Source organism: Clarias gariepinus, chromosome 25 (genome assembly GCF_024256425.1).
Source record: "Clarias gariepinus isolate MV-2021 ecotype Netherlands chromosome 25, CGAR_prim_01v2, whole genome shotgun sequence".
NCBI classification, from domain to species: domain Eukaryota; kingdom Metazoa; phylum Chordata; class Actinopteri; order Siluriformes; family Clariidae; genus Clarias; species Clarias gariepinus.
The window spans coordinates 13932110-13958280 of NC_071124.1; the positions used below are offsets into that span (position 1 = coordinate 13932110).

General features: G+C 36.8%; 1 protein-coding gene across 7 annotated transcripts in view; it reads left to right on the top strand.

The window, feature by feature from the left end:
• per2 (period circadian clock 2) overlaps positions 1 to 23198 on the top strand; it is a 45593-nt gene extending 22395 nt beyond the window's left edge. For 4 of the 7 annotated variants that reach the window (XM_053486311.1, XM_053486314.1, XM_053486315.1 and 1 more), the window contains 22 exons: positions 2526 to 2624; positions 2770 to 2927; positions 4081 to 4202; positions 4658 to 4859; positions 6824 to 6875; positions 8224 to 8366; positions 9687 to 9765; positions 9897 to 10003; positions 11002 to 11155; positions 11424 to 11532; positions 11998 to 12135; positions 13978 to 14053; positions 14205 to 14373; positions 15206 to 15333; positions 15826 to 16026; positions 16369 to 16620; positions 17749 to 18215; positions 18346 to 18732; positions 19368 to 19548; positions 19959 to 20175; positions 20711 to 20861; positions 22942 to 23198. In XM_053486311.1, coding sequence (XP_053342286.1) covers positions 2526 to 2624; positions 2770 to 2927; positions 4081 to 4202; positions 4658 to 4859; positions 6824 to 6875; positions 8224 to 8366; positions 9687 to 9765; positions 9897 to 10003; positions 11002 to 11155; positions 11424 to 11532; positions 11998 to 12135; positions 13978 to 14053; positions 14205 to 14373; positions 15206 to 15333; positions 15826 to 16026; positions 16369 to 16620; positions 17749 to 18215; positions 18346 to 18732; positions 19368 to 19548; positions 19959 to 20175; positions 20711 to 20861; positions 22942 to 23052 — 3703 coding nt within the window. In that variant the 3' untranslated portion in view covers positions 23053 to 23198. Of the gene's footprint in view, positions 1 to 276; positions 333 to 2525; positions 2625 to 2769; positions 2928 to 4080; positions 4203 to 4657; positions 4860 to 6823; positions 6876 to 8223; positions 8367 to 9686; positions 9766 to 9896; positions 10004 to 11001; positions 11156 to 11423; positions 11533 to 11997; positions 12136 to 13977; positions 14054 to 14204; positions 14374 to 15205; positions 15334 to 15825; positions 16027 to 16368; positions 16621 to 17748; positions 18216 to 18345; positions 18733 to 19367; positions 19549 to 19958; positions 20176 to 20710; positions 20862 to 22941 lie in introns of those variants that run through there. The other 3 variants (XM_053486318.1, XM_053486317.1, XM_053486316.1) reach the window with 3 other exon arrangements.
• Positions 23199 to 26171: the final 2973 nt, after the last annotated feature.

Genomic DNA, 26171 nt, shown 5'->3' on the forward strand with positions numbered 1-26171 from the left:
AACTGAAACAGAAAGATTATTTCGCTTATAATTAAAACAATATTTAAATTATATAAAGGTAAATTTAAAAATATAAAAATAAAGTTTGTTTGTACACCTGGGGTATCATGTTCTAAGTTATATAACACCTCTAGATGTAAGGAAATGAAAGCTGACAATCTGATTCATCATCTAATATTTATCTTTTTATTTTAAGCCCAACTGTTTTCAGGGTGGCGGCACAGTGGTGTAGTGGTTAGCACTGTCTCCTTGCACCTCCAGGGTCCAGATTGACGGCCAGGCTTGATTCCCATCTCTGTGTCCATGGAGTTTGCATGTTCTCCCCATGCTTGGTGGGTTTCCTCACACAGTCCAAAGATATGCAGCAGGTTAGGCTAATGGGCGTTCCCAAATTACCCGTAGTGTCTGCCTTGTGCCCTAAGCCTCCTGGGATAGGCTCCAGGTCCCCGTGACCCTGAATACAGGATAAAGCGGTATAGAAGATGAGTGAGTGAATGAGTGTTTCCAGGGTATAGCAAAAAAAGGAGAATTGGTCATGCTGTCCAATACTTTTACAGTCAACTGCATATAAATGAATTATGTCACTGTATGAATTCAGACTTCCTTTAAAAAAAAAACAGTTAATTTTTAAGGAGTCCTAAATATTTTGTGAGCAGAACAGAAAAGCTCACTAAGTTTTGACTTTGTGTCTTTATCATATAAACACACAAGCTTCATATACTGAAGAAATACAGTAAAAAAGGACCACATGTCATGCCAAGGGTGCTAATTGGATGCTTGAGAGGCACAAGTGAAGAAGTCAGCAAGACCCCCATCTCATTTGTGAAGTGGGTTATTCACTTGTTACCACCCCACTATTGTGACACTGAAAAGAAGAATAAGAAATTGGTCTCAATGGCGTCATCATGGCACCATACAGTACAATTGCCCGTAGTGTGTAAATAAGTGTGTATATGTGTGTGCCCTGCAATGATTTGGCACCCTGTCCAGGGTGTACCCCGCCTCGTGCCCCAAGATAGGGATAGTTGCCTATAAGTATTTTAATGGTGCAAAAAGTCAAACTTCAGAGGCATGTCATCGGTAACCTGAAATGAAAATGCTATTTTAGTGTGTGACGTGACTTCATGTGCAGGTGCGATGGATCGCGTACCAACCAATAGGGTGTAACGAGGCTATTTTTTTAATTTAAAGAGTAGAAAGTACAGATAATTGCGTAAAAATGTAAGGAGTAGAAGTAAAAAGTCGGCTAAAAAATAATTACTCCAGTAAAGTATAGATAGCCAAAATATCTACTTAAGTAAGGTAACAAAGTATTTGTACTTCGTTACTTGACACCTTTGGTTCTAACCCAATTTTAATAGTTTCAGCAATTTCTTTTTTTTTTTTTTGCTTGAGGCAGTTTTTGCAATCAAGAGATGTGTAGCACTTTCTTTGCTTTAAGGAAGTCTGTTCTCATACTTTTGCTCTAGGTTTAATGAAATAAAATCTACAATTCTGATATATTATCCAACATTCATCTTATGCCCAAATGTGTTCAGTGTATAACACAAACAAAAAAATTGGTCATGCTGTTTCAATGCTTTTGGAATGAATAGGGATAAATGAATTAGGTCACACTGTGTGAACCCAGTTCTGTATGTACAGTGTGTGTGTGTGTGTGTGTGTGTGTGCGTGTGTGTGTGTGTGTTTACTTAGTTTACTTTTTTTCCTTCTCCTTCACACAATATAATTTGCGCTTAAGGAGGAGCCCTACATTTTTTTGTAAGCAAACAGAAAAGCTCACTGAGTTTAGGCTTTGTGCCTTTATTATATAAAGCCAAAGGGTGACCCTTGTACTGAAGCAATAAGAAAGTAACACATTGCATGCCAAGGGTGCTAATGGGATGCTTGAAAAAGGCAAAAGTGGAGAAGTCAACCAAACCTCCATCTTATCAATGAAATGGGTTATTTGCTTATTACCACCAGATTAAGTGGCATTGAGAAAAAAAAGAGAGAAATTGGTCTTAATGGCTGTCATCATGGCATCCTATAAGCACTAATTTATTTTCAGGGTAGTTTTCCTACTTTTACTTTTAAGCTCATGTCTAGGTAATTTTCGGGACAGTCTATCCATTGTTTTTGTGTTTACGTTTATATGAATTAGAATTTGCATATTATGAATTGTCTGTTTTTACAAGGTTCTCAACCATAAACCCTTCTTCTTTCATAATTGTTTATATGAAATTGTCTAGAACCTGGCAGAACCATAAATATGGAATTCTCTATGGTTTATCTAATTCACTGTTCAATCCAGAGAAGTATTTTATGTCTGCATCGAACTGCAAACACCCCCAACAAAAACAACTAATCTACAGGCTATGATAGACGTTTTTCCAATCCAATTTTCCTAATAATCAAAATGGTTTGTTTCAGGCTAACAAAGACCAGTTCTAGCTGTTGTAGCTGTTCCGCAGATGTATAGATAGTTATTGTTTAGAACTGTGTTTTCATTGCTTACATTATGTGTCTTTTCATTTTGCTTGCAGCTCCAAATCTCACAGTCCCTCACCCCCCAGCAGCTCTAATGCCTTCAGTCTGCTGAGTGCAAGTTCTGAACAGGACAACCCTTCTACTAGTGGATGCAGGTTTGTGGATGCAACTTACACAACTCTTGTACTTAACTGTAGTACCTACTACCACTTGCAGTTTGGGATTAATACATTTGCCTGTTGGTGACACATTTTCGTCATGTGATGTGATTTTGTGTGTGTGTGTTCTGTACATTTGCAGTAGTGAAGAATCTGCCAAGGCAAAGACACAGAAGGAGCTGATAAAAACCCTCAAAGAGCTGAAGCTTCATTTGCCAGCAGATAAAAGGAACAAGGGCAGCAAGTCCACCACTCTGAACACACTGAAATACGCCCTTCGCTGTGTTAAACAGGTTGAAGGTGAGCAGACCCCTTTAATTTAACATTCTTCCTGTGGGTGCAGATCCTGTACCAGGCCCCATTGTGTGTTTTACTTCAATTGCACACCTGTCAGTGTCACCCTGTTCCCAAAGCAAATGAAAATAATGACCCATGAAACATGAATTTCAAACGTAGGCTTGATAGCTTAATCAAATGTAATAGTGACATCACAAGGTTGTCTTCATGATGAGCTTATTCATTTACCTTAGTACTACTAAAACAGAAAGCTGTATTAATTATCACAAGCTAAAGGCTATGTATCACAATTCATTACAGATAGTGTACTGCCTAATACCAGTTAGCTGGCTAACACTAAGTGAGTGACAATTCAAATGGTACACTAGTATTTTTGCTAGCAGTTTGGGAAAGGCTCATTTATTGGTGTGATGCTTGAGTGTTTTCAAGTTTTTTGCCATAGAGTGTGTATGATATCTGATGACATGTAAATAATAGGATGGCTGGTATTAAAATAAACACCAGATTAGAGTATAATATTTTGCCAAATTATTGGTATATATGTAATCCTGTGATTTACTGATGAAGGGGGCCTTAGATGCCTATTTCTGCTCAGTATACTGTATTATACGTTTAATAAACATCATGGTTATGTATTTAACATTAGCTATTAGCATAGTACTGATTGTATTGTACTGAACATAGTAACATAGTATTTACACACCAAAACATGGAATTTAGTGTCATGTAGTGATTTCCCAAACTGTTAGATTGTGGTACTCAATATCATACTGTTCTTTAATTGAGTCAGGATCACATACGCAAAATGGCCTTATGGTCATATTCACCGAAATCTGATACATACTGCTGTTTAAAGCATTGTTCCCCTTGTGTGTGGAGCCCATTAAATAGACGTCTAACTGACTGTAGTGAAAATATAAATTATAAATATGTCTGTTTAAAATATTATTATTAAATATATTTTGTGTTATATTAGTAATATCTTTTGTCTTAGTGACATGTATTTTTGTCTATACAGTAATATGTCTAGACACATAACTTGTTCTTATAAATCAATCTTAAGTAATTTAATTTATTACGGGTTTATTAAGTAGTTCCATTAAAACAGTGATCTGAAATCTTGGACTTTAGATTAATGCTGTGACTTTTGTTTTAGCCAATGAGGAGTACTACCAGCTGCTTATGATTAATGACAGCCAGCCATCTGGCCTGGATGTTTCTTCTTATACGATAGAAGAGATTGACAGCATCACATCAGAATACACGCTAAAAAATACAGTAAGTTTCACACATTTTGCTTTTTAAAACGTTATTTAGCATATTTTAATTGCATCATGTGACACATCAGTCCCACTAACACTTACCGCTTAAAATAAATCTGGTTCTTTTTTCAGGTAAAATATATTTTTAAGTTTTTAGATTTTATTAGCAACATGCTGTTTAGATATTTTACTGCAGTAAAACAAACTGTGTGGCATCTGGCCTCAGGTCCACGTGTGATAATTCATCAGACAGCTCAGTTTTTATATGGCAGATTGTTTTAGATCTTTGTTTGAACTTAGATTTTTTTGTAAAAAAAAAAAAAAGAGCAGAATATGTAGACACTAGGAAATTGCATTTTAATAACTACATTTATAAATATACACTTATAACTATATTAAAATTTGATTAAGTTTCAAATTGTTAAATGTACTGATTAATAGTGACACCTAATGCTGACTGTGTGTTTATAGGACATCTTTGCGGTAGCAGTGTCTCTGATCACGGGCAAGATTGTCTACATCTCAGATCAGGCTGCATCTATTCTCAACTGTAAGCGGCATGTGTTCAAAAATGCCAAGTTCGTGGAGTTTTTATCACCGCAGGACGTCAGCGTGTTCTACAACTTCACAACACCATATAGGCTGCCATCCTGGAGCATGTGCACAGGAGCTGGTACGACATCCATGCAATATCTAGTGTATAAATGATTCTACCACGGTTTCCAACAACACCATCACGAAATATGATAACCATCACGAATTGATGATGAAATCCAGTGGTGGGCAAAGTCCTCCTGTTTTTGTTGCTGTCTGCAACCAGATCCACTACCTTATATGTTATTACACATGTTTTGGACGAATGGCAGGTCACAAAATTATGCATGACAGTCAGCAGGTGTCAAAATTTGCATGCAACACGTGCAGAAATGTAGCTATTTAAAGATATTCATTGCACTTTTAAGCAGAGTAAAAGTATCGTCTTATAAAACTACAGTACAAATTTGTGATATATATGCTTTACTTTACTGTATGTAAAGCACAATCACAAAATAAATGTACTCATTTACATACCACCCCTGATGAAATAACAAAAATTTCCAGAGTAAGTGCGTCATTCTCTTCTGATTTAGTCTCCTGCAAACTCTTCATGTACCATGGAGTCAGTTTTAGAGCACAGGAAGGCAAAGACCCAAATAAAAAACAAAAGTTCAAGCCTGGAACAGGGATCTATATGTTGATCTAGAACACCATTTGGGTGATTTAATTCAGTTACTGAAAATAGGACAGTAATTTATTTTAAGAGATTACCCCTGTGTTCTAGGTAACAGTCTGCAAAGCTTAAAACAATTATCTGTGAGTCATTTTACCTGATGTAGGCCACATTGGGGACAAAGGGTGACTGATACAACCCTTAAAATTGTTACAATGAGAACAACTTTTTCACCTCAACTGCCACTGGAATTCTTATTGTAGCATTGTAGGTGTTTTATTAAAATTCACGTAAACATTTTGTACAAGTTAAAAGAGTACTCATTATGTCGTTGTTAAGAAGCAAAGAATAAACCATGACTAAAAAATCGGAAACGTGATCAGTGCATGTACTTAATTCACACAATGGGTCTTGCTGTTATTGGAAAATAATAAATGATTGAGTGGTGGAATGTCATCACCACGCCAAAGCTTTTTTTTCTACTACTTTCTAAAAGCAAACCTTGTCCCAAAGTGTTTTGGGGATTTTACCACAGGAATTTACCAGGTTCATTTCTAAAATGTAGTTCCTTTGCCAGCGTCTTTTTCTCTCTTGACAGATAATAATAAAAAATAATAATAAAAACATCCCATTTTACTGAAAAACTTAAAAGCATGAAGACTGATGAGCTGAACTATGAATGCTGAATGCGATTCTAATGCGATTCTGCTGTGTTCCTAATGACTCTCAGACTTTCAAAAATTTTGTCCTAACAGAAAGCTTCACCATATTAACATAATAACACCTTTTTTATCCATTTATTATTAGCCATAGTTTAGATGGAACATCTGTCACACTATGAATTTGTAACTATGAAAATAATAAACCTTTGAAATATACACATATGATTATTCCATAAATGTATTATTATTTTGCAAGTGGCACTGCTGTAAGAGCTGTGCTGTTATATAACATAAATAAATACCTTCTTTTCAATTTTTTGTTAGTTTTCGGCTTCTCCCATTGAGGGGTCGCGACAGCGGACCAACTTATCCGCACAACAATTTGGCAAAGGTTTTCTGCCGGATTCCCTTCCTGGCGCAACCCTCCCATTTTATCCGGGCTTGGGACCAGCACTGCATCCAGTGGCTGGGGTTTGGGCACTGGCTGGGAATCGAACCCGGGCCTTCCGCATGGCAGGCGAGAAACATACTACTGAGCCGCCAATGCCCCCTCATCATTCAGCTGTATAGCTCTTAAATGTAACATACCTTTCGGTACATGCCCCTTGTTGTTTTTTCTTCATAAACATTATTCTGAGATTCTCCAATGCAGCATGCATCTTCTAGAATTCACCAACACTGTGATATAACTGGTTTTAAGCAGTAGCAACAGCCATAATTACCATGCTGTAATAATGTACATCTCTTTTTTTTTCCCCTCAAAAGAATCTTCACCTTCTGACTGCATGCAGGAAAAGTCATTCTTCTGCCGCATCAGGTGAGTATCAATATATACTGTACCTATGTCTATGTATCTGGGGGTGTGTATTGTGTGTCTACATCCTCACTGTATGTGCCTCTCATAAAGAAAAATAAATTTAACTTAAAGTACTTTTAAGCATTTATTCTGGTCAAGCAGTATTGAACATTCTTCCCCTGATATTTCCCTTACAAACAATTCCTTTTTTGCTGCATACAGATAATTATTAGCATAGTTTCTGCTGCTCTTTGCTGTGGACAGAATGGTATGATTTTTTCTTAGACATTGTGCTCGCACTTAGGTTTTACAGTTTTTCAGCTGAGAACAAAGTCCAGTCAAGTTCAACTATGCCTCTTTTTTTCAGCTGACAAATACGATACCAGAGTTCTTGATGTGAGCAACTTTGTACAGAGAGGGTGGAGAAGCCGATTTCATTTTCTTTTTTGTTCCTTTTTTTTTGGTGCTATTAAATTAAGCATTATATAAAATGTTCGGCACCCAGATAGTACAGGTAGTATGTGTTTTTGTCTTAAATAGGGTTGATTGGTACCTGGTTTTTAAACTAGCACATGATTTACATAGAGCACATCTTGATAAGCTCTCTGCTCATTGTTATCATTTGTATTATACATCCATGTTTCCAAAGAGTGACGTGCAGAATGTGTATAAGTTGTAGACAGCCTTAAAATACTGACTTGTAAAGACCAGACGTAAATACTTATACAAATACTCATGGAAACAAGAAATCTTGCACATATAAATTTTTTACAAATTTTATTTTAGTCAAATAAATAAGAAAGTTCGATTGTATACAAAAATCTGTGCGCCCATAAGCACCAGAAATTCTAAATTCAGACTATGTGGACGGTGATGTAGAGTCAACATTGGCCCATGATGCAAACTCTTTGCACATATTACAATTGAAGTTGCAGTCAAATGTCATTGAGTAGACCAATGACTTATAGTGCATAACCCAGCAGCAGTAGTGGGCACATTTTCTGTACAATTTCTCAAATGATGTAAAGACTAAATGAACAATCAAAATGTTAGCTGAACAGAATCACATGGCAAATTTTGTGCATGTGCACGCCACGCTTAAGAATATGCGAGTTAGGCTATTCACGAAGTAATGCTCTATTAAACATGATGGTAATTTTACCTTTACTGTGTTCCTACTGTAAGAAAGTAGATTTCAGCTTTTGTAACAGTGGTGATTTTTTTTGTCATTTTCTTTTTAATAGTCCCTCATTTCTTTGTCCATAAGTTTTTGAACGTATATGTGTAAGAAAATCAAGCCAGCACAATTGACCAAGGTTAAACACCACCCAAGTGTGTCTGTGTTGCTTAAACTTCTCCTGTGTTGCAGTGGAGGGAAGGAGTGTGAGGGAGACCTGGAGTACTACCCATTCCGTATGACTCCTTACCTAATGAAGGTGCAGGATACAGAGCACACTGAAGACCAGTTCTGCTGCCTTCTGCTGGCCGAAAGAGTGCATTCTGGATATGAAGGTCATTAGCAAACTTTTTTTTTTAACACTCAATAAATGTCCAGGTTTCAGGAATGTAATGTAATAAAAATGCTTATTTTTACTTATTTAAAATTTGGATTTTTGCTTATTAGAATTTAGATGATTTCTACCAATACCCTATCAGCTTATTTATTAATATACATATAGAACTGATTTGTATGTATTCTGAAGTACTAGTATGAATACCAGATTTCTTGTGTAAATCTATACATCTATACATATAATAAAACCGCAAAGTTGGGGTTTCTGCACATTAATGATATTTGTGGAAAAAAAAATTTGGGGAGAGGTAAGATAGTAATAGTAATAGTAAAAGAGCACATTAAGATGGTTTTGGGATTTTTTTTTCTGTCTGTTTGCCTGTTTGTTGGTGCGCGCATCATTACTAAACAAATTTTAATGGGGTTGTCACAGCTGTATTTGGCCTAACTTAATGTTTCATTAGATTATGGGTATTATTTATAAAAGTAACTTTTATCCCTTCATGCATCAATAACGATTCTTGTTTTAGATGCCGATTTACGTGTTGGTGCATTTTAATGGCTTAGACTTGCACACAGCTGTGCATCCATGCGTGCGCAGTAGTGTAAAGATCTGGGTCGACTTGGAAAGTTTACTTCTGTTTGTATTTTGGGTTAAATTGCACTGCGTTGACGTCGTAGATTAAAAAAAATATTCCTTCCCGTTATTATCAATTTAAATTAATTCACTGACCCAGTTTGTTAAAACCGAAATTTTAGATTATACTGGGGCACAGTAGATCAACACTGAGGCACGTGCGGCAGTAAAATTAGTCTAGAGACAACCATTGTAAAAAAAGAGCAAACATTATTTTTCCAAAGTTCATTCATATATCAGATTTAGCTCCGGTTAATTTTTTTCAACTATCTTATTTCCATAACTCTGGCAATTATAATTTTCCAGTCATTTATTTTAATGCACATACAGTAGGCTATGACTAACTATGTGATTTCCTGTTTTCTTCATTTTTTTTTTCAATTTTACCTACACAAAAGCCTTATTTTGGAGCCTTATGAAAAGAAAATAATTAGTTTACCCTTTACAAATCAATCAGAAATTTTGCTGCGGCTGCTACATTATGCCCCTCAGTACAAACTCTGCCCCTGAATAAATGTGAATCACTAAGGAACACTAGCTTTAGTTAAAAGCCAGAGCCATTAGGTGTTTTACACACAAAATATAATAGTGAGGCTAGTCTCTAAAGCAAATGACTTTGAATAATAGAAGTGCGTCACTATCTGTTATTGCTTGTATTAACCTCAAGATGTTTACTTCACAGCTCCAAGGATCCCCACGGACAAACGCATCTTCACCACTACACACACACCAAGCTGTGTGTTTCAGGATGTTGATGAAAGGTCAGGATTCATGTTTTTCTGTTTTTTTATTCTAAACATAAAAGTTTTTCTTAAATTTGTATTTAAATTTAAATTTCCTGAAACAACATATAATTTAAAATAATTTAAAATAATTTTTGTTTGTGTCACAGAGCTGTCCCGTTGCTCGGGTATCTACCACAAGATCTGATTGGTACACCAGTACTTCTGCACTTGCACCCAAATGATAGGCCTCTGATGCTGAGCATTCACAGGAAGAGTAAGTGTCATATCATCGGTTTGTACTGCCCGACCCCTATTTGGTTCTAGTTTTTATGGGAAGGTGGGGCAATGTAAAAATTACCAATATATGTCTGAAATTTTAGTTTAATCTAAATCTCTGATGTCAGTAATTTTACTTGATCCACATTCCTGGAACGATTGCATTTACTTATTCTACAATAAAATGACTTGTAGCTATAATACTAAGTAGGATCAGTGGGGTCTAAGAGTCAAGGTTGAGGTTTCCTCTGGGTAATTCACTTTCCTCCCACAGTCCATTAGGTTAATTGGCATTTCCAAATTCGCCATAGTGTGTGTGTGTGTGTTTGTGTGTGTGTGTGTGTATGTGTGTGTGTGTGTGTGTGTGTGCGCCCTGTGATGGATTGGCACCACACACTGGGTGTAAAGGGTGTAAGTCTCCTGGAATAATCTTGTATAATATTTAAAATATATTTAATCCTTAGGCTACCCTGTACACAGAATAAGCAATATTGATTGATTGATTGATTGATTGATTGATTAATATTATACATGTTGTATATACATTATACATTATACATGTTTATTATACATGTATAAATTCAGTCTGTTACCAGTCCACTGTTTAAGATTAGTGTTGGCCTGATCGAGGTACTTATCCCAATGACATGTCCAGTGCTCCTCACACCTCTCGTTTCTGAAGAAAAACAAGTGTTTATAACTTTTTTGTTTATACGTTTTTTGGTACTTATTCATCTGACTTTTTAAACCTGTACAAATTTAATTTGAATGTGATATTTGAAAATTTGTCTAGCGATGTGCTGCTTGTTTCTTCGAAAATGAAATGCATGTACCATTACACCCCCGTCAATTATAATCGTCACATAAGGCTTTATTAAAAGACATCATGGTATACTTTAACCTAACCTAAGAAGTTGGGCGATGCAGGAAAAATATACATACCTTCAGGATGTAGCATGTGATTTTCAGCGTGGTAAATCGGTTCTTTTCCCATAGTCTTGCAGTATGCTGGCCAGCCATTTGACCACTCATCCATTCGTTTCTGTGCTCGAAATGGAGAGTACATCACCATGGACACCAGCTGGTCCAGCTTCGTTAACCCCTGGAGCCGCAAAGTGTCCTTTGTTATTGCACGACACAAAGTCCGCATGTGAGTATGAGACATGCTGTTTGTGCTAAAACTTACCATTGTTTAATTTGAATCTCTGACTTCAGACCTATAGTTTTTAAAGTAATTGAAGCACAGGTGTAATATTATAATAATGATTATTATGCTTGAGTGTTAAGTTTCTCATGGTTGGACTGTACTACAGTATATCCCTCAGCTGAATGTTTTATATTTTCATTAAACTCATTTTCTTAGGCAAGTGCAATATGGTAAAAGAAACAGTAGGTTTGATTAGCTTGGAATTTTTCAGGGGTCCATTAAATGAGGACGTCTTTGCAGCACCAGCTGCAGCTGAGGGTAAACCAGTGGACTCAGATATCCAGGATCTAACAGAACAGATTCATCGGCTTCTTATTCAGGTCAGTCAGTCTATAAGGACAAAGAAACACAAGATTTTATGCCAAAAAATGATTTAGAGACGGGAATTACCACGGACCACCCGATACAATATTATCACAATACCCAGATAACAAGTTGATTAGTATTGAGATTCTGTACGTATCATGATTTTAGATCAAGATCTGTAGGATTAAAGCAAACCTGCAACATTATACCACCTCAAATCCCAACATATCTTAATTAAAAATAACTAATTTTTGTCAGTGTGGCAATACATGTATTGCCACACAAAAGAATCTCGATACATACCCGAATCGATTTTTCCCCATCCCTAGCGTTTATATTTTCTTGACCTAATAATAATACAATAATAAATAATAAATACACACACACATACATATAAATGACGCTTTAAACAGTCAACGTCGTTGTCCCCCTCTTCTCTCTCTCTCTCTCTCTCTCTCTCTCTGTTTATGTGGGTGTAGCCAGTACATAATAATGGTTCAAGCAGCTATGGAAGTCTAGGCAGTAACGATCATCTGGTGAGTGTGGCCTCATCCAGCGACAGCAATGGAAACGGAGCGCGTCCACGCGCAGATGACGAAGAAGATCGAACCAAACCTGTAAGTCATGCTAACTGATTCATCATATGGTCAAAGATTTGTGTACAGCTGAAATGTGGACCATGACAAAGTAAAAATCACAAAACTGTCTAGGATTTGTACACTGTTGCATTAAGGTTGCTCTTCACGGGAACTACGTTGCCCAAACTTGTAACATTATGACAGTGCTCCTGTCTGTATGGACAGGGTTTGCCAAGGCTAGTGTGTAAGAACTTGAGTACCTGACCTGACATCAGTACCTGAAGGCTGTTTGGCATCTGGTGGCTGGTTAGGTATCCACATACTTTTGGACATACAAATTCAACACATGTACAAAAGACATAGGCTGTGCACCTTTCATGGTTTTGCCACTCTAAGAGATATTTGAATTTAAAAACAGTTACAGTTTAGTGCAATTAATAATGGGGATGCTTTTAAATTGATCTTACATGTTCACAGAGGTCTTGGTGATGTTTATGAACTTGTGGGTAAATACTCATTTTTATTTACATTTTTCTTTCCTATTCGAAAGGAAAAGGTCCCACCACTTATCGTAAATGTTTCTTTGTTTAAGCCCCTTAGTTAGAAATGAACCTAATGAGCATGGTCCCCATCTTTTTTTAATTTAGGTTTAAAGATTTTTAAAGACCTGATAAGATTTTAATGTAAAACCTGTATTCAGAAATGTTCCCTGTCGATCTAACATATACCAGTTTACTGTTTTAGATTAGTGTTGGTCTAATCCAGGTACTCATCCCAATGACATTAAGTCACATCTCTCATTTCTGAAGAAAAACAAGTATTTTGTCCAGGAGTACTGTATAGAGTGTTGCTCTAGGCAAACAAGTGAAAATGTCAGTAGAGGTTTATTTATAGAATTGGTATATAATTTTACATATTTTAAAATAGTACACTTATTCATATAGTTCGTTATATGATAATAACTATTAAGATGTAAATTATTCATTCAAAGTACTTCAGTTACATCTACTAAAAACCATTAACCATAAGCTAAATCTCTACATGCTAGTTAAAAATTTTCTGAAGTTCAGTATTATAAAAATCTATTAAATTAGGATTTATAAGAGCAAAAATATAGGATTTATAGGAGCAATTTCATTTTTGAATAAGGGATTCAAAAATGAAATTGCTCCAATCTGACATTCTTTTGTCGCATTTTAAATACTTTTAAATCTGAAACTGAATTTCAAATTTGCTAAAAAAAAATTATATATATATATTCTATTCTCTAATATTCTAATGTTCTATTTTCTCATGTTTCAGCTAAACTTTTATTTTAAAAACTCTTATTTTATCCCACTATTTATTTCTTGTTAATTCTTTTTAAATTTTTAAGGTCACGGGAGGTCATATAAGCATTTCACTGCATATGGTACTGTGTATGATTGTATATGTGACAAATTATATTTGAATTTGGTTTGAATTTTATTTTTATTTTTATGACAGTATGCTCTGAATCTGGCATAAAAACCTCAAACCAAATTTGCTTACATTCAAATAAGAACCTCAAAGTAGTATACAATCCAATATATTAAACATTTACTTTTTGTTTTAAATCTTTGAGAATTTTAATTTAAAAGAAAAAAGTCTAGCTTTTCAATGTGGTCTTAGAGTTTTAGACCCCTCTGTATATATTTTATAGATGCTATACTTAGTGTGCACTTGCTTGATTACCAGTTAGTGATTTGGCTTTAAAAACATGTACTGCAGACAGACACTATAGAACATCATCAACATTTTGGCTTCACCTATTAGCCACGTTCATGTTCGGTCTCCATATACTGTATGTATTCAATCTCTAGTGCCTTACCATTGTGCTTATTGGGCTTTTTTCCCCCACAGAGAACATTTCAGGAGATCTGTAAAGGTGTTCATATGCAGAAGAACCAGGGACAGCAGTTCAGAAAGAGTCTAGGCAGTAAGTACGAATATGCCTCTATGCCTTTGCTTACATGTGTATCAGTGTATGAATGTCTCTGTAAGAAGAATAAGAATCATGTATGGCTTGATGCCAGGACTAAAGAAGACACAGAATGTAGCGAGAACTAAACCAGTTACACTTTCTTCAGCAGAACCGCTCCAGAAAAGTCCAGTAGTTCGGCCCAAGGATTCCGCGTATCCAGTAAACTTGAAAGAGAGTGTGGAGGAGCAGCAGGCCACCATACAGGAAGAACTCCCATTAAAAGACCAGACTGTCTACTCATACCAGCAAATCAGCTGCCTGGACAGTGTAATTAGGTACGATGTGATACAAAGAATAAAGAATAGTGTATTAAATTTTTGTATTTAAGAAAATTATTAAATTTGTTGATTACTGTATGGCAATCAAGTTGTTTGTATTACATTTAGGGCATTTGGTATAATCTCTTATCCAGAGCAACTTACAGGTCAACTGTATAAATCAATAAATCCTATGAGAACAAATACAATTTTATTTTAACTTTTTACTTGTATTTATATAGGTTAATTTATTTATCCCAAGTTTCATTCATTTAGGACTCTCACGTCAATTTAATAATAAGTCACTTTCATGCACACCCCCCCCCCCCCCGACCCAGTCAATTTTCTTTATTTACACAATGTCCATATTTTCTATATTTTTCTATTTGCACAGAATATTTTTTATTTGTACAGAAAAAAAATTCTTTATTTTACCTAGCTAAATTTTATTTTCTATTGTATTTCTTTTTTATTCATATTTATTTCTTACAAATAAGCTTTTACTTTTAAGGTCACTGGCGGTCATGTAAGCTTTTCACTGCATATCGTACTGTGTACAGTATGACTGTGTATGTGACTAATAAAATTTGAATTTTAGGTTCCATATAGGTTTTTTATGCCTCTGCCACTAGGTGGCGGAGGTGTTTTGTCTTAAGTTGTTCTTTCATTCATGTAAGATTCAAGTTATTTTAAGAACTACATCTGGTTAAATGTAATTATTATTGTTCCCAGCAGATCAGGGACAAGAACTTTTTCAGCTTTGATGTGGTTTCAGAAGACGGCTGCATAAAGTCTTGATTTTAAATTTTTTATGAAAATGCTTATCTCTAGCTCTCTTTCTATCTCTTAGGTATCTAGAGAGCTGCAATGTGCCTATCACAGTGAAACGTAAATGCCAGTCATCATCCAATACCACTTCCTCTAACTCAGACGAGGACAAACAGAAGGGAGCTGAAAGTTCTATGCAGGTGGCAGAAGGTAGAAAAACAACAACAACATGTTCTTCAAGTCATTTAACCACTAACCACATGTGCTGCAGCAGTAAAATTCTGTGTTTAGTGGTTTCAGTTGGAGTGAACAAGAAGTGCTAACTTTCTGTTGTTTAAAAACAAGCAACTATTATATGTTATCATATACTTTTTTAAAATGCACGTCACCAATCAAAGCATTTTATTAATACCTGCAATACATTATTAATTAACAATAGGTTTTATACATTTTATATGTATAAATGTTTTTTTATCATTCGTTTATTATTATTATTATTATTATTATTATTATTATTTAAAATCATCAATATCACTGTTCTGAGCAGGAGTTATAACTATAACATATTTTACTGTTAATATGTATTTTTAGTACGACATACTACATATTTTTTCATCTTAATGTCAAGCTAAAAATGTATGCATATTTCCTCTGGTTGACCTCAGTGTAACTGACTTGTTTTAAATCGTATTTATCCTTTAGCATCCGGTCACCTGAAGTCCCAAAGCAGTCTTTCACCTCTGGATGTGTCAAAGAAGCCGAATGGCTCGAGCGTGGTGGGCACTTCACTCACTCCCCTGGCGCTACCCAGCAAGGCTGAGAGTGTGGTGTCCATAACCAGCCAGTGCAGCTACAGCAGCACCATTGTACACGTGGGGGATAAAAAGCCCCAGCCTGAGTCAGGTAGATAAGGCACATAAGTTAATAAGCAGTAAGAACATCAGTAACCAGTAACATGGTTAAAGAAAATAAATTTAGCTTCTTACAGGATTTCTCTTTAATAGTTATTATGAGCAACCACTAGGTGGCGGCAACAGGTTGTGGCATAGTGTGCAAATGCCAGCTGGCACCTGCTAGGTTCCACTCATTATTCGTTTACTATTCATATGTAATATTACATATTTTGCATATTTTTGACCGTAAAAGAACTGCAGAAATCCAGTTTATTTATTATTGCGCATTAAATGAAAAAGTCTGCATTATACAGTGAATGAACATGAATTTCCTCCTGTTTTTCTCACACAGAAATTATCGAGGATGGTCCCAGTGCGGGAGACACAGCAGAAGGCACACCCACTCCAGCCACTCCTCCTGCCACAGTTACACCGCCGAGCCAGGAAAGAGAAGCGTACAAGAAACTGGGCCTGACCAAGCAGGTGCTGGCCGCACACACACAAAAGGAAGAGCAAGCATTTCTTAACCGATTCAAGGAGCTAAGAGGGGTTCACACTTTTAAAGCAGACTACCTGGAGAAGCAGAAAGGACAAGCCACCGATGGTGAGCATGGATTCTCTTTGGGGTTTGCAATTTAGTCTTTTTTTTTCAGTTGTCATCTGGTGACAGTAAACCCTAGTTTAGAATCATCAGGCCGAAAATCTGTCAGCTGAGCTGAAAATAAACAGAAGTGAGGAGGCAGAGTTCACACCTTGTCAAACACTGTATAGAACGTCACTGCGAATTTCAGTCAGCAAAGCGGATTTTAACAACGCTTGTTAATTTATTGCATGAAAGAGTCATTCTTTGACTGAAGCCCAAATAAGTACATTCCGATCCCGTGTACCAACGAAAGAGTGGGAGTAGGTGAAGTGCCACCCTGGTAGCGTAAGCCCTGACTCAACACGTTGGCTGTTAGTTTGGCGACATTTTTTTTTTCTAAATATAGCCTGAGAAAAGGAATGAAGCTTTAAACACAGGCTAAGATCCTACTACTAGAAGTAAACTTATAATCTGTGAAATTTTAAAGGGAACAATTAAATTAAAGGTGTGGGGGCGAGGGGTTACACATTGCTGAAAAGTAAGCCCTTGTGTTACCTTTGAAAGAAATCCACAAAGCATAGGGAGGAAACATATTTTCTGCGTACACAGACCGAGCTTGAGCTGTCAATCATGAAGGTCCAAGGCCATAGTGGTGACCAGAATTATGTCTAATTTTTTAGAATTATTATTATAATAGTATGTTCGAGACCATTTATTCTACTTACACTCTAGCAAGTTGCCAGCGTATGCCAGCTAAGGCTGTGATTACAGATATATGTTAAAGAAATATAATATTATAGTTTTTTTTTTCAATTGCAGCATGTTTTGCACATTATTAGAAATCTGTTTATTAAATTATGTGTCATGTCTGCCTTACATGTCCCTGTGAATGAGTTGTGTACAATTGCTAATATCACTGCTGCCAGACCTGCTGACCAAAAATTAAACAACTTAAATCAACACCTGCTGACCCAACATATTTAATAAAATTTATGCTGTAATGTGTATCAGTGTGACAAACTGTAACTAATTAGTAAGAGACCAGTATTCTCCTTGTTAAAATCTAGTTAAATCACATAAAGTACTGTTTGTTTTTCATTCCATTATTTATACGTTTGTCTCTTTCTCTTCCCTTTTCCTTTTGTACAGCCGGACCTTCTCCGTTTGGTAAGCAGGGTGGGAGAGCAGAACCCGCCACTGGCCGTGGGGGCCGCAACAGAAAATCCAAATCAAAGCGCGTCAAACAGAACGAATCATCTGACAGTACAATCTCACATCGAAGGCAGCTGTTCAGGCAAGAACTGCAAGGACTGAACCAGACTTCGTGGTCTCCTTCAGACACCTCACAGTCTGCTTTTCCAATCGCATACCCAGCTGTTGTGCCTGCGTATCCCCTACAGGTCTACCCAGGGACCAATACTATTCCACCCAGAGTGGATGCTCCACAATCAGGATTTGGAGACAACCAGTGTACCCAGAATCCACGTTTCCCCATGCCACCCATGCAGCCCCAATTCCCTGCCCCTCTTGTCACACCCATGGTGGCACTTGTTCTGCCTAACTACATGTTAACACAGTTAGGAAGTGCCCCACGTCAGACTTTCTACCCTGAGCAGGTGACCTTCAGCTGTTAACTTACCTTTTTTGCATTTTAGATTTTTACATATATAGTATAATTAGGAAAGGCAGTATGTAAACAATTATTAATGATTATTTATTTTTATTTATTTTTTTACTCTCTTAAAGGCATTGTTTCCACCCACTCAGGTTCCATTCCAACCCCAGACGACATTTCCTGTACAGAATCAGTTCACCCCGCAAAACCCTTTCCCAGCTCAGCCATTCCCTTTCACGATGCTGGACAAGCAACCCAAGCCCACAGAGCCAGAAACAAGAGAAGAGCCTTCTCGAAGCTCCACCCCTCAATCACTGGGTGGACGGGACCAGTCATCTCCACCTTTGTTCCAGTCACGGTGCAGCTCGCCACTGCAGCTCAACCTTTTGCAGCTGGAGGAGAGCCAGCGCTCCAATGAAAGACTGGAAACCACAGCAACCTCTGCTGGTACTCAGGGCAGCGCTGCAGTGGAGAAAGGAGCGAACACTGGCATGCAGACCAACACAGACAAAGAGCCAGTATGGACCTGAGTTCTTTTAACTTGTCTTTTCTGTTTTCCCTTGCTTTTGCTTTATTTCTCCACCAGATGGCAATATTGTTGTTATTTTTTCCCCCATGGATTAAAAAAACAGTCCATGAAAAGGAATGAATAAAAAAAGTATTTGCCCCTTGATATGAATTATAATAGATCCTTCTGAAGATTAATTGACATTTGGAATGGTATGATCATTTTGCTTTATACACAATAAAATTAAACAGAATTTAGAATTTTCTCAGCATTTTTGCTGATGTTTTATTAAAATATTATGATCCGCTTGATTCTCAGACTTGCTGATAAAGCTTTGTGAATCTTTTACCAAAAACAATTTGATCCTGTGCAGTAAGTGTTCATGTTATTTGCTCTGCACAGATTTCCTTTGTACCAAAATGTGGTTACACACCTGCAAACATTTGCACCGAAACAGAACATCAAGAATGGGGCAAATATTTTTCAACAACTTGGTACAAATTGTTTCAAATTGTTAATCCTTTACAACATGACCTGTTTAAAACTTATATTAGGATGACTAAAAAATAGTAATAGACCAATGAGTGCAGCGTTAATAGCGACTTACAATAGGATTTTTTTTTTCTTGCATGTGTTGTTTTGCAGGAAGATGCAGATGATGGACACCACTGTGATGCTTTCTCTTCATCCAGTGATCTGTTGGATATCCTCATGCTGGAGGACTCTCGCTCTGGCACCGGGTCAGCCACGTCCGGGTCCATGCGGTCTGCTTTTAATGGCTGTGGCATGTCAGCTTGTGGAAGTGGTGGATCTGCTAGTGGAACTGGTATGCATGTCCATTTGCTGTTTTTATGACACTAGAAGCAAATAGGTGTGCATGGGCACAGAGGAGATCCCTGTAACACAACACGTTATGTTTTGGATGTATTGTTTTACCTCGGCCCAAATGACATTTTTGTAGATGTGTAAATAGGCTAGCATGGAGACTTGCCCATTACTCTGATACATTCTAATATATTAGTCTTCATTTGCAAATAAGACTATAGGCCTACCCTAGATACTATGGTATTGTCGATTATTAAATTGTTGCTTTCTGAATGAAAATGGTGTGAAAATGTATGATTTTCATATGGATGGAAATGTTCGTACCTACTTATTTGATGAACCATTTTAAAAGTCATTGACATTTTTTTCTCTTCTCTTTTTTTCTCATATTTTTTTCTGTATCTTACACAGGGAGCAGTCATACCAGCAATAACAGCAGTAATTATTTTGGCAGCGTGGACTCTTCACAGAAGTCCCATAAAGCAAAGAGACCAGGAGGTGGCGTTTCGGGGCCCTTGGAGTTAGAGGAGAGTGAGAGTTTGATCAAATATGCATTGCAAGATCCTCTGTGGCTCCATGCTGCCAACGTGGACAAGACTGTAATGATGACATACCAGTTGCCCTCTCGGTAAGTGTGTAAATATAACCTGTGTCTTGTCACTATTCATAAAGTCGGCATTAATGATCCCTGTAAAGTGTTCTGAAAACCCACGGAGGGGAAGACAAGGACAAGGAAATAGATATAAGTAACAGTCACATTAGGATATTTAGGACTTGTGATAGATATGATTTTGCATTTGACATTTTGCCTATAGTCAAGAAAAGGTCAACGGTATAGAATAGCAAGGTGTACAAAATACAGTGGTCTTAAGTAAATATAGTATTTTTATTAAGTATTTAATATTCAATGAAAGTTTTGAAAGTATTTATAGTGATGTAAGAGGAGATAGTGTAAGTAGAGCATTATTCTTCTCTAAGTGTTCATATGGATCCACAAGGTTAATAAAATTACAATTTAAACATCAGTTGGTTGGTATGCATTGCAGTTTCCCTTTCCCTGCTTTCAGCTCTCTTAAGGTGGAAACAGGAAATCAAATATCATTATGATTTTTTGATTATTTGTTTAGAATATCATGTTTTTATGTGTGTTCATTTCTCTTTAGTGATATTCAGCAAGTGTTGCGAGATGACTTGGAGAAACTGAGGCAGATGCAGAAGAGTCAGCCGCGGTTTTCTGAAGAGCAGAAGAGGGAGCTGGCTGAGGTTCACTCCTGGGTGAGAGGAGGCGGTCTACCAAAAGCCATTAACATTGAGGTGAACGGCAAAAAACAGCACTTCACACACAAGACCAGATAGGCATTTTACATCTAACCCAAAAAGTGTCAGCTAAGTGACAAAATGTAAAGCCAATATACAGCGGTGAGCCATAACATTAAAGCCACTGACAGATAATTAACACAGATTATCTTGTTACAGTGACACCTATTAAGTGGTGGGATATAGTAATAGTATATCAAATAAATAGTTTTCAAAGTTTATGCGTTGTGAGCAGGGAAAATAGACAAGCGCAAATGAGCTGAGCAATGTCAAGAAGGCCTTAAACAGAACAATTCCAAAATAGAAGGTCTTGTGGGGTGCGCCCGCTTCCGGAGTTAGTGCCTATCAAAATTAGTTAAAGAAGGGGGTCAGGGTCACTGATGCACATAAAGTGGCAATAATAGCAAATCTGGTCATAGAACAATTATTATCCCACTATAAAACAAGTTGCTGTTCTCATTCTCGCTATGATGGAAAGGTGTAAGAACACGCAGTGCACTTTAGCTTTCTGCATATAGGGCTATATAGCCTCAGACCAGTCAGATGAGGGCACTGGTGGCTCAGTGGTAGGTGTTTTGCCTGTCATGCGGAAGGTTCGATTCCCAGCCAGTGCCCAAACCCCCCAGCAACTAGATGCAGTGCCGGTCCCAAGCCCGGATAAATGGTTGCGTCAGAAAGGGCATCCGGCATAAAACCTGTGCCAAGTTGTTGTGCGGACTGGATATTCCGCTGTGGCGATCCCTTGCCGGGAGCAGCCGAAAGACCAACAACAAGCATCAGACCAGTCAGAATGCCCATGCTGACCCTTGTGTTCCACTAAAATCATCTACGGTGGGCATATGAGAATTCAGTTTAGTTTTACTTATATAGCAATTTTAACAATAGGCATTGTTACAAAACAGCTTAATAAAAATAATCAGACACATCAGGTTATATGCATAGCGCAACCAAAAATAATTAACTTTTGTAACTGTCCTATATGCATATGAAGTCAAACCCTGCTATAAAGTCAAATGTCCAATTGTATAACAGGAAATGTGTTGTAGTAAAAATGAAGTCCATTTTGTTGTGGTTACCAAACTGTCAACTGATGGAGAGTCGAGTGCACAACTGTTCATGGCACTTTCAGTTAGAGCAACTGCAGTCATAAGCCACTATAGCAAAAATATCTCTGTTTCAAATGTGGGCCAAAATTATCTTCATGGTTTCTAAGTGAAACCACTTTCAGTAGTTAGATATGTAGGAACATGACAGAGTTCAAGTCCAATTTCCCTAGGGATGTGATGGACTTACAGAACCTGAAGGATTGATTGCCAGCTTCTTGGTGCCAGAAACCAGAGCACACCTTTAGAGGTCTTGTGCAGTCCGAATCTCAACAGGTCAGAGCTGTTTCGGCAGCACAAGGGCGACCTACACAAAATTAATTAAGCAGATGGTTTTAATGTTATGGATGATCAGTGTATTGCATTTAACTACGATTAAAACACTATTCACAATTATGCAAGTGGCCAAGTAGTTCTGGTACTTAATTTTTTTTATACTGTTATTTCCTTTGTCTGATTTAGGAAAGTTGAAAGATGAAAATCTTGATTTATAATGCTTAGATTTTAAACCTAAACTCCAAAATTAGGACATATTATCAATTAAATGATCTCATCATTGTTTCAGTATAAGTTTTGTTGGCTAGATATACATTATTGTATTGCTGTTGACTGACAAATAAATCAATGAGGCATTATAATAATTGTTAAATTAATGTTTAAAAAACATATAGCATTTAGTTGTAGATACGTAATGCATGTTAAAATTTCTACAGCAAATTGTACACTTTTGTACTTCCAATTGCTGGGTGATTTTCTGTCACACCACTTGGCAGCAAAACAAATATAAACTCTTTTTTTTTTTTTTAATGATGTGTGAAACGTATACATTAGCTACGCTCAGGCAATAACCTCTGATGTAAATATTTTTATCAGCTGTATTAATTAAACCTCTTCAGCCTGACATCCAGTACATGTTCTGTAATTCTTGTAAGAATCGAGCTAATATAAGTGTTTATCTGTTGCATGTTGTGAAGGCGTGTGTTGACTGTAAAGGAGTCACAGAGACAGTGGTGGAGGAAGAGCTCCCAGACCTGCACATGGGGGAATCTGATGTCACAGCCTCCTCTCATGACCAGACGCAATAAAGAGCTTGTATATACTGTATAATTACACACACACACACACACAGAGTGCTGATCTGGGACAGGAAGTGTGTGTACGCGTAAAAAATGCCATAGATTATATGTTTAGATGTTAGGCGGAATGTTATGGAGTTCGTGTGTGTGTGGGGGTGCGTGTGTGTGTGTGTGTGTGTGTGAATGAAGGGGGTGTGCACGTGCATATCGGTATGCGCATGTGCGTGTGTAAAGTCGAGATGTCTGTCAGCAAAATTCATAGACTCCACCGGGTTTTAAGACAATGTCCTTGTGACAGAAAAGTTTTCCGTTTTTTTTTTTTTTCAATTTCTCCTGTAAATGGTTACTATTTTAAGATATTTATGTGGATCTTGAAAACCACATATTTTGTGTTATATAATTTTAGACTCCAAGTCTCCTTGAATACCTCAACTATGACTGTAGTAACATGTATGTGAAAAGGAGGTCATAAAGCATTTCTGCTAGAAAAGGCTATAAGAATGAGTTTCAATTTTAACAAATGCATATCATATCTCATCATCAGCCAGTACACCTATATAAAATTTAGAAAAATAAGATGGAAAAAGATAAAACTATCCAGCTAAATACTAAAGACCAAGCTTCATACTGCCTCGTTAAACCCTGAACCTGAGAGTTCCAAAACCAGTGCAATGAAAATTGTTTAATATACAGTGTTTTATGTAAGTTATTGTATAAGCTAGTACCTTAATGACGATTATGGACAAATGTGTTCAAAGAGAACTGTGGTACAAGTCACAAAAAGTTTTTTTTTTTTTTTCCTAGGAAAGAGACGTCGAGTTAGGAAAAAAACTTTTGATATTGGATATGTCCAAAATAGCTTCTTACTCTAGTGAGTGGGTATTGAATATATTCATATTCAATTAAAAGCAATTAATATATTAATATTTAATTTATAATAAATAAATTATGCTTTTTCTTCTCATGTAACACCCTTAAAAGCACTTTTTTAAGATGTGAGTCACCAAGTCTTTTTTGTTTTGTTGTGCTTTTTTTCTTTTTTAAAGGGGGGGTGGTGAGATTTATTAATTAAAATATATTTTTCTTTTAAGCTTTAGTTAGGAAAGTTTGCACAATCAAATAAAATGTATTGTTGGCTATACGGACGGTATTTTGTGTCAGATGTTATATAGGCTTTGTTTGTTAAAAATGATAATAAAGTGATATTTTTTAGAAAAATTCTTGATTGGAGTTTTGATTTTTGTGCATTTTTAGTTTACATAGCGCTTTGAAAAGGCAAAATAGGTTAAATTTCACAAATGGAAATCCCAATGCATTAAAAAGCATGAGACGTATACAGGACAGCACACAGCAACAAAACTAGCAAGCGAAAGCTAATGTAAATGTTTAAGTCATTTACATTATAGAAAATAAAGAACAAATAATAAATTTGACTATTTAATGAAACGTGCTTGTTTTTTTATAGACATGAGCTCTGAATCTGATTATATCGGCCGCTGAGGTGACCGTTGGAACCGTGTGTGTGTAACTGGAGCCGTTTCGGTGCCATATGCTCAAAATGCTCCTTTATTTCTGCCTCAGACGGCATTTCCTGCTCGTTTTATGACAACAGTTTTCCGGTGTACAGCCTCTCTTGGGTTTTAGTGGCCCTTTAAGCGTCGCTGAGGGCGCAGAGACTGGACGCGACGTGAAGAGGATGCGACTGCCTTTGATGAAAGAGACCTGACAGTCGTTCACACCTCTCCAGCCAATTTAAGGACGAGGTGTTAAAAAAGTCCGGACGACACTAAAGTCGACACCTCGCAGACGCCACTATAATCCGTCTGATCAGAGGAGCAGCTTACCTTACAAGCTGACAACAGTCGGCCAAGTTTCTAATGTGGATTTAGGGAAAATGGTTAATACGTTTTTTTTATTCCACACTGACCAGAGGATCGAGCAGAATACAAACTATTATCCAAAGAATATGCGCTGAGGGTATAATATAAGTTATTTAATATCATACATTACATTTGTACTAAGCCTACATCAATATTTAGGACGCAAGAATTATGACATCATACCTATGTCGTCATAGGGTGAGAAGGGGCATATCTTTTTCCTTGTTATTTTACTGTCTATTTTGTCTTTCATATCAGTCATGCCACTGAACAGTACAGAATAAGTGCTGTATCTAAGATCATTTTTAAATCTATGGTTAGAGACTGATTTATATTTGAACATTAGATCATACCAGGTTATGAGTTAGTTGTACAACAGTGTACTACATCTAACCTGGACGCGGCTTATTTCACGTGTCTCTTAACCCTTATAATAACAAGGGAGCGAATGTCCATGTCTTGTTTAGGGCTCTCCATCTATTTCACAGACCTAAATTTAGCCAGTGATAAAAAGTTGAATTAAATCCTTGGTCTTATAGGCATTCTGTGCTGGTAAAATATATGATATAGATGGATACACTGTATAAAGAAATATACAAAATAATAATAAAGTGTAGTAAATGTACCTCAACAATCAAAGTGAGCCTGCTGAAGAGCTTTCTAACAACTCTTTTTTTTTCCTACAAAGGGGTTTACCATAGCCCAAATAAAATGCTTCGTCTATGAAATTGTTTGCCATGCAGATGCTGTTAAGTGAATGTATTAGTGTACTTCTATTAATTATAACCCTGTAATATCCACAACCACATCACTTTATAACGTGTGAACCAGCCAAGCCCCAAAAGGCTGTGGAAGAATGACAGCTGGGATTGTCAGCTCTGGATTACCGACCATCAGAGGTGTGGGGTTTCCTACACACTCCAAAGAGTACTTTCTCACCTTAAGCCTGCATAAGCAAAGTGTGGGAACGATGCCCCCTGTGCTCTTGACCTTTGCTTATTTCAATTGTTAATTTTTTTTTTTTATGTCTAAGAATTCTACGCATAAAATTCAATTGTGGCCAGCTAGTGTGTGAAGTCTGATGACGTGTAATTGTATGTAATTATATGTAATTATATCCCATGTCTGTTATGAGACATCCCTGCTTTAGTAGTGCAAGGGGTGCTTCTTGCATTTTATCCCACAAGACAAAAACAAATGAATACATTGTAAAAGAAGAAATGTTTTAATGAAGAAAACGCATGTCAT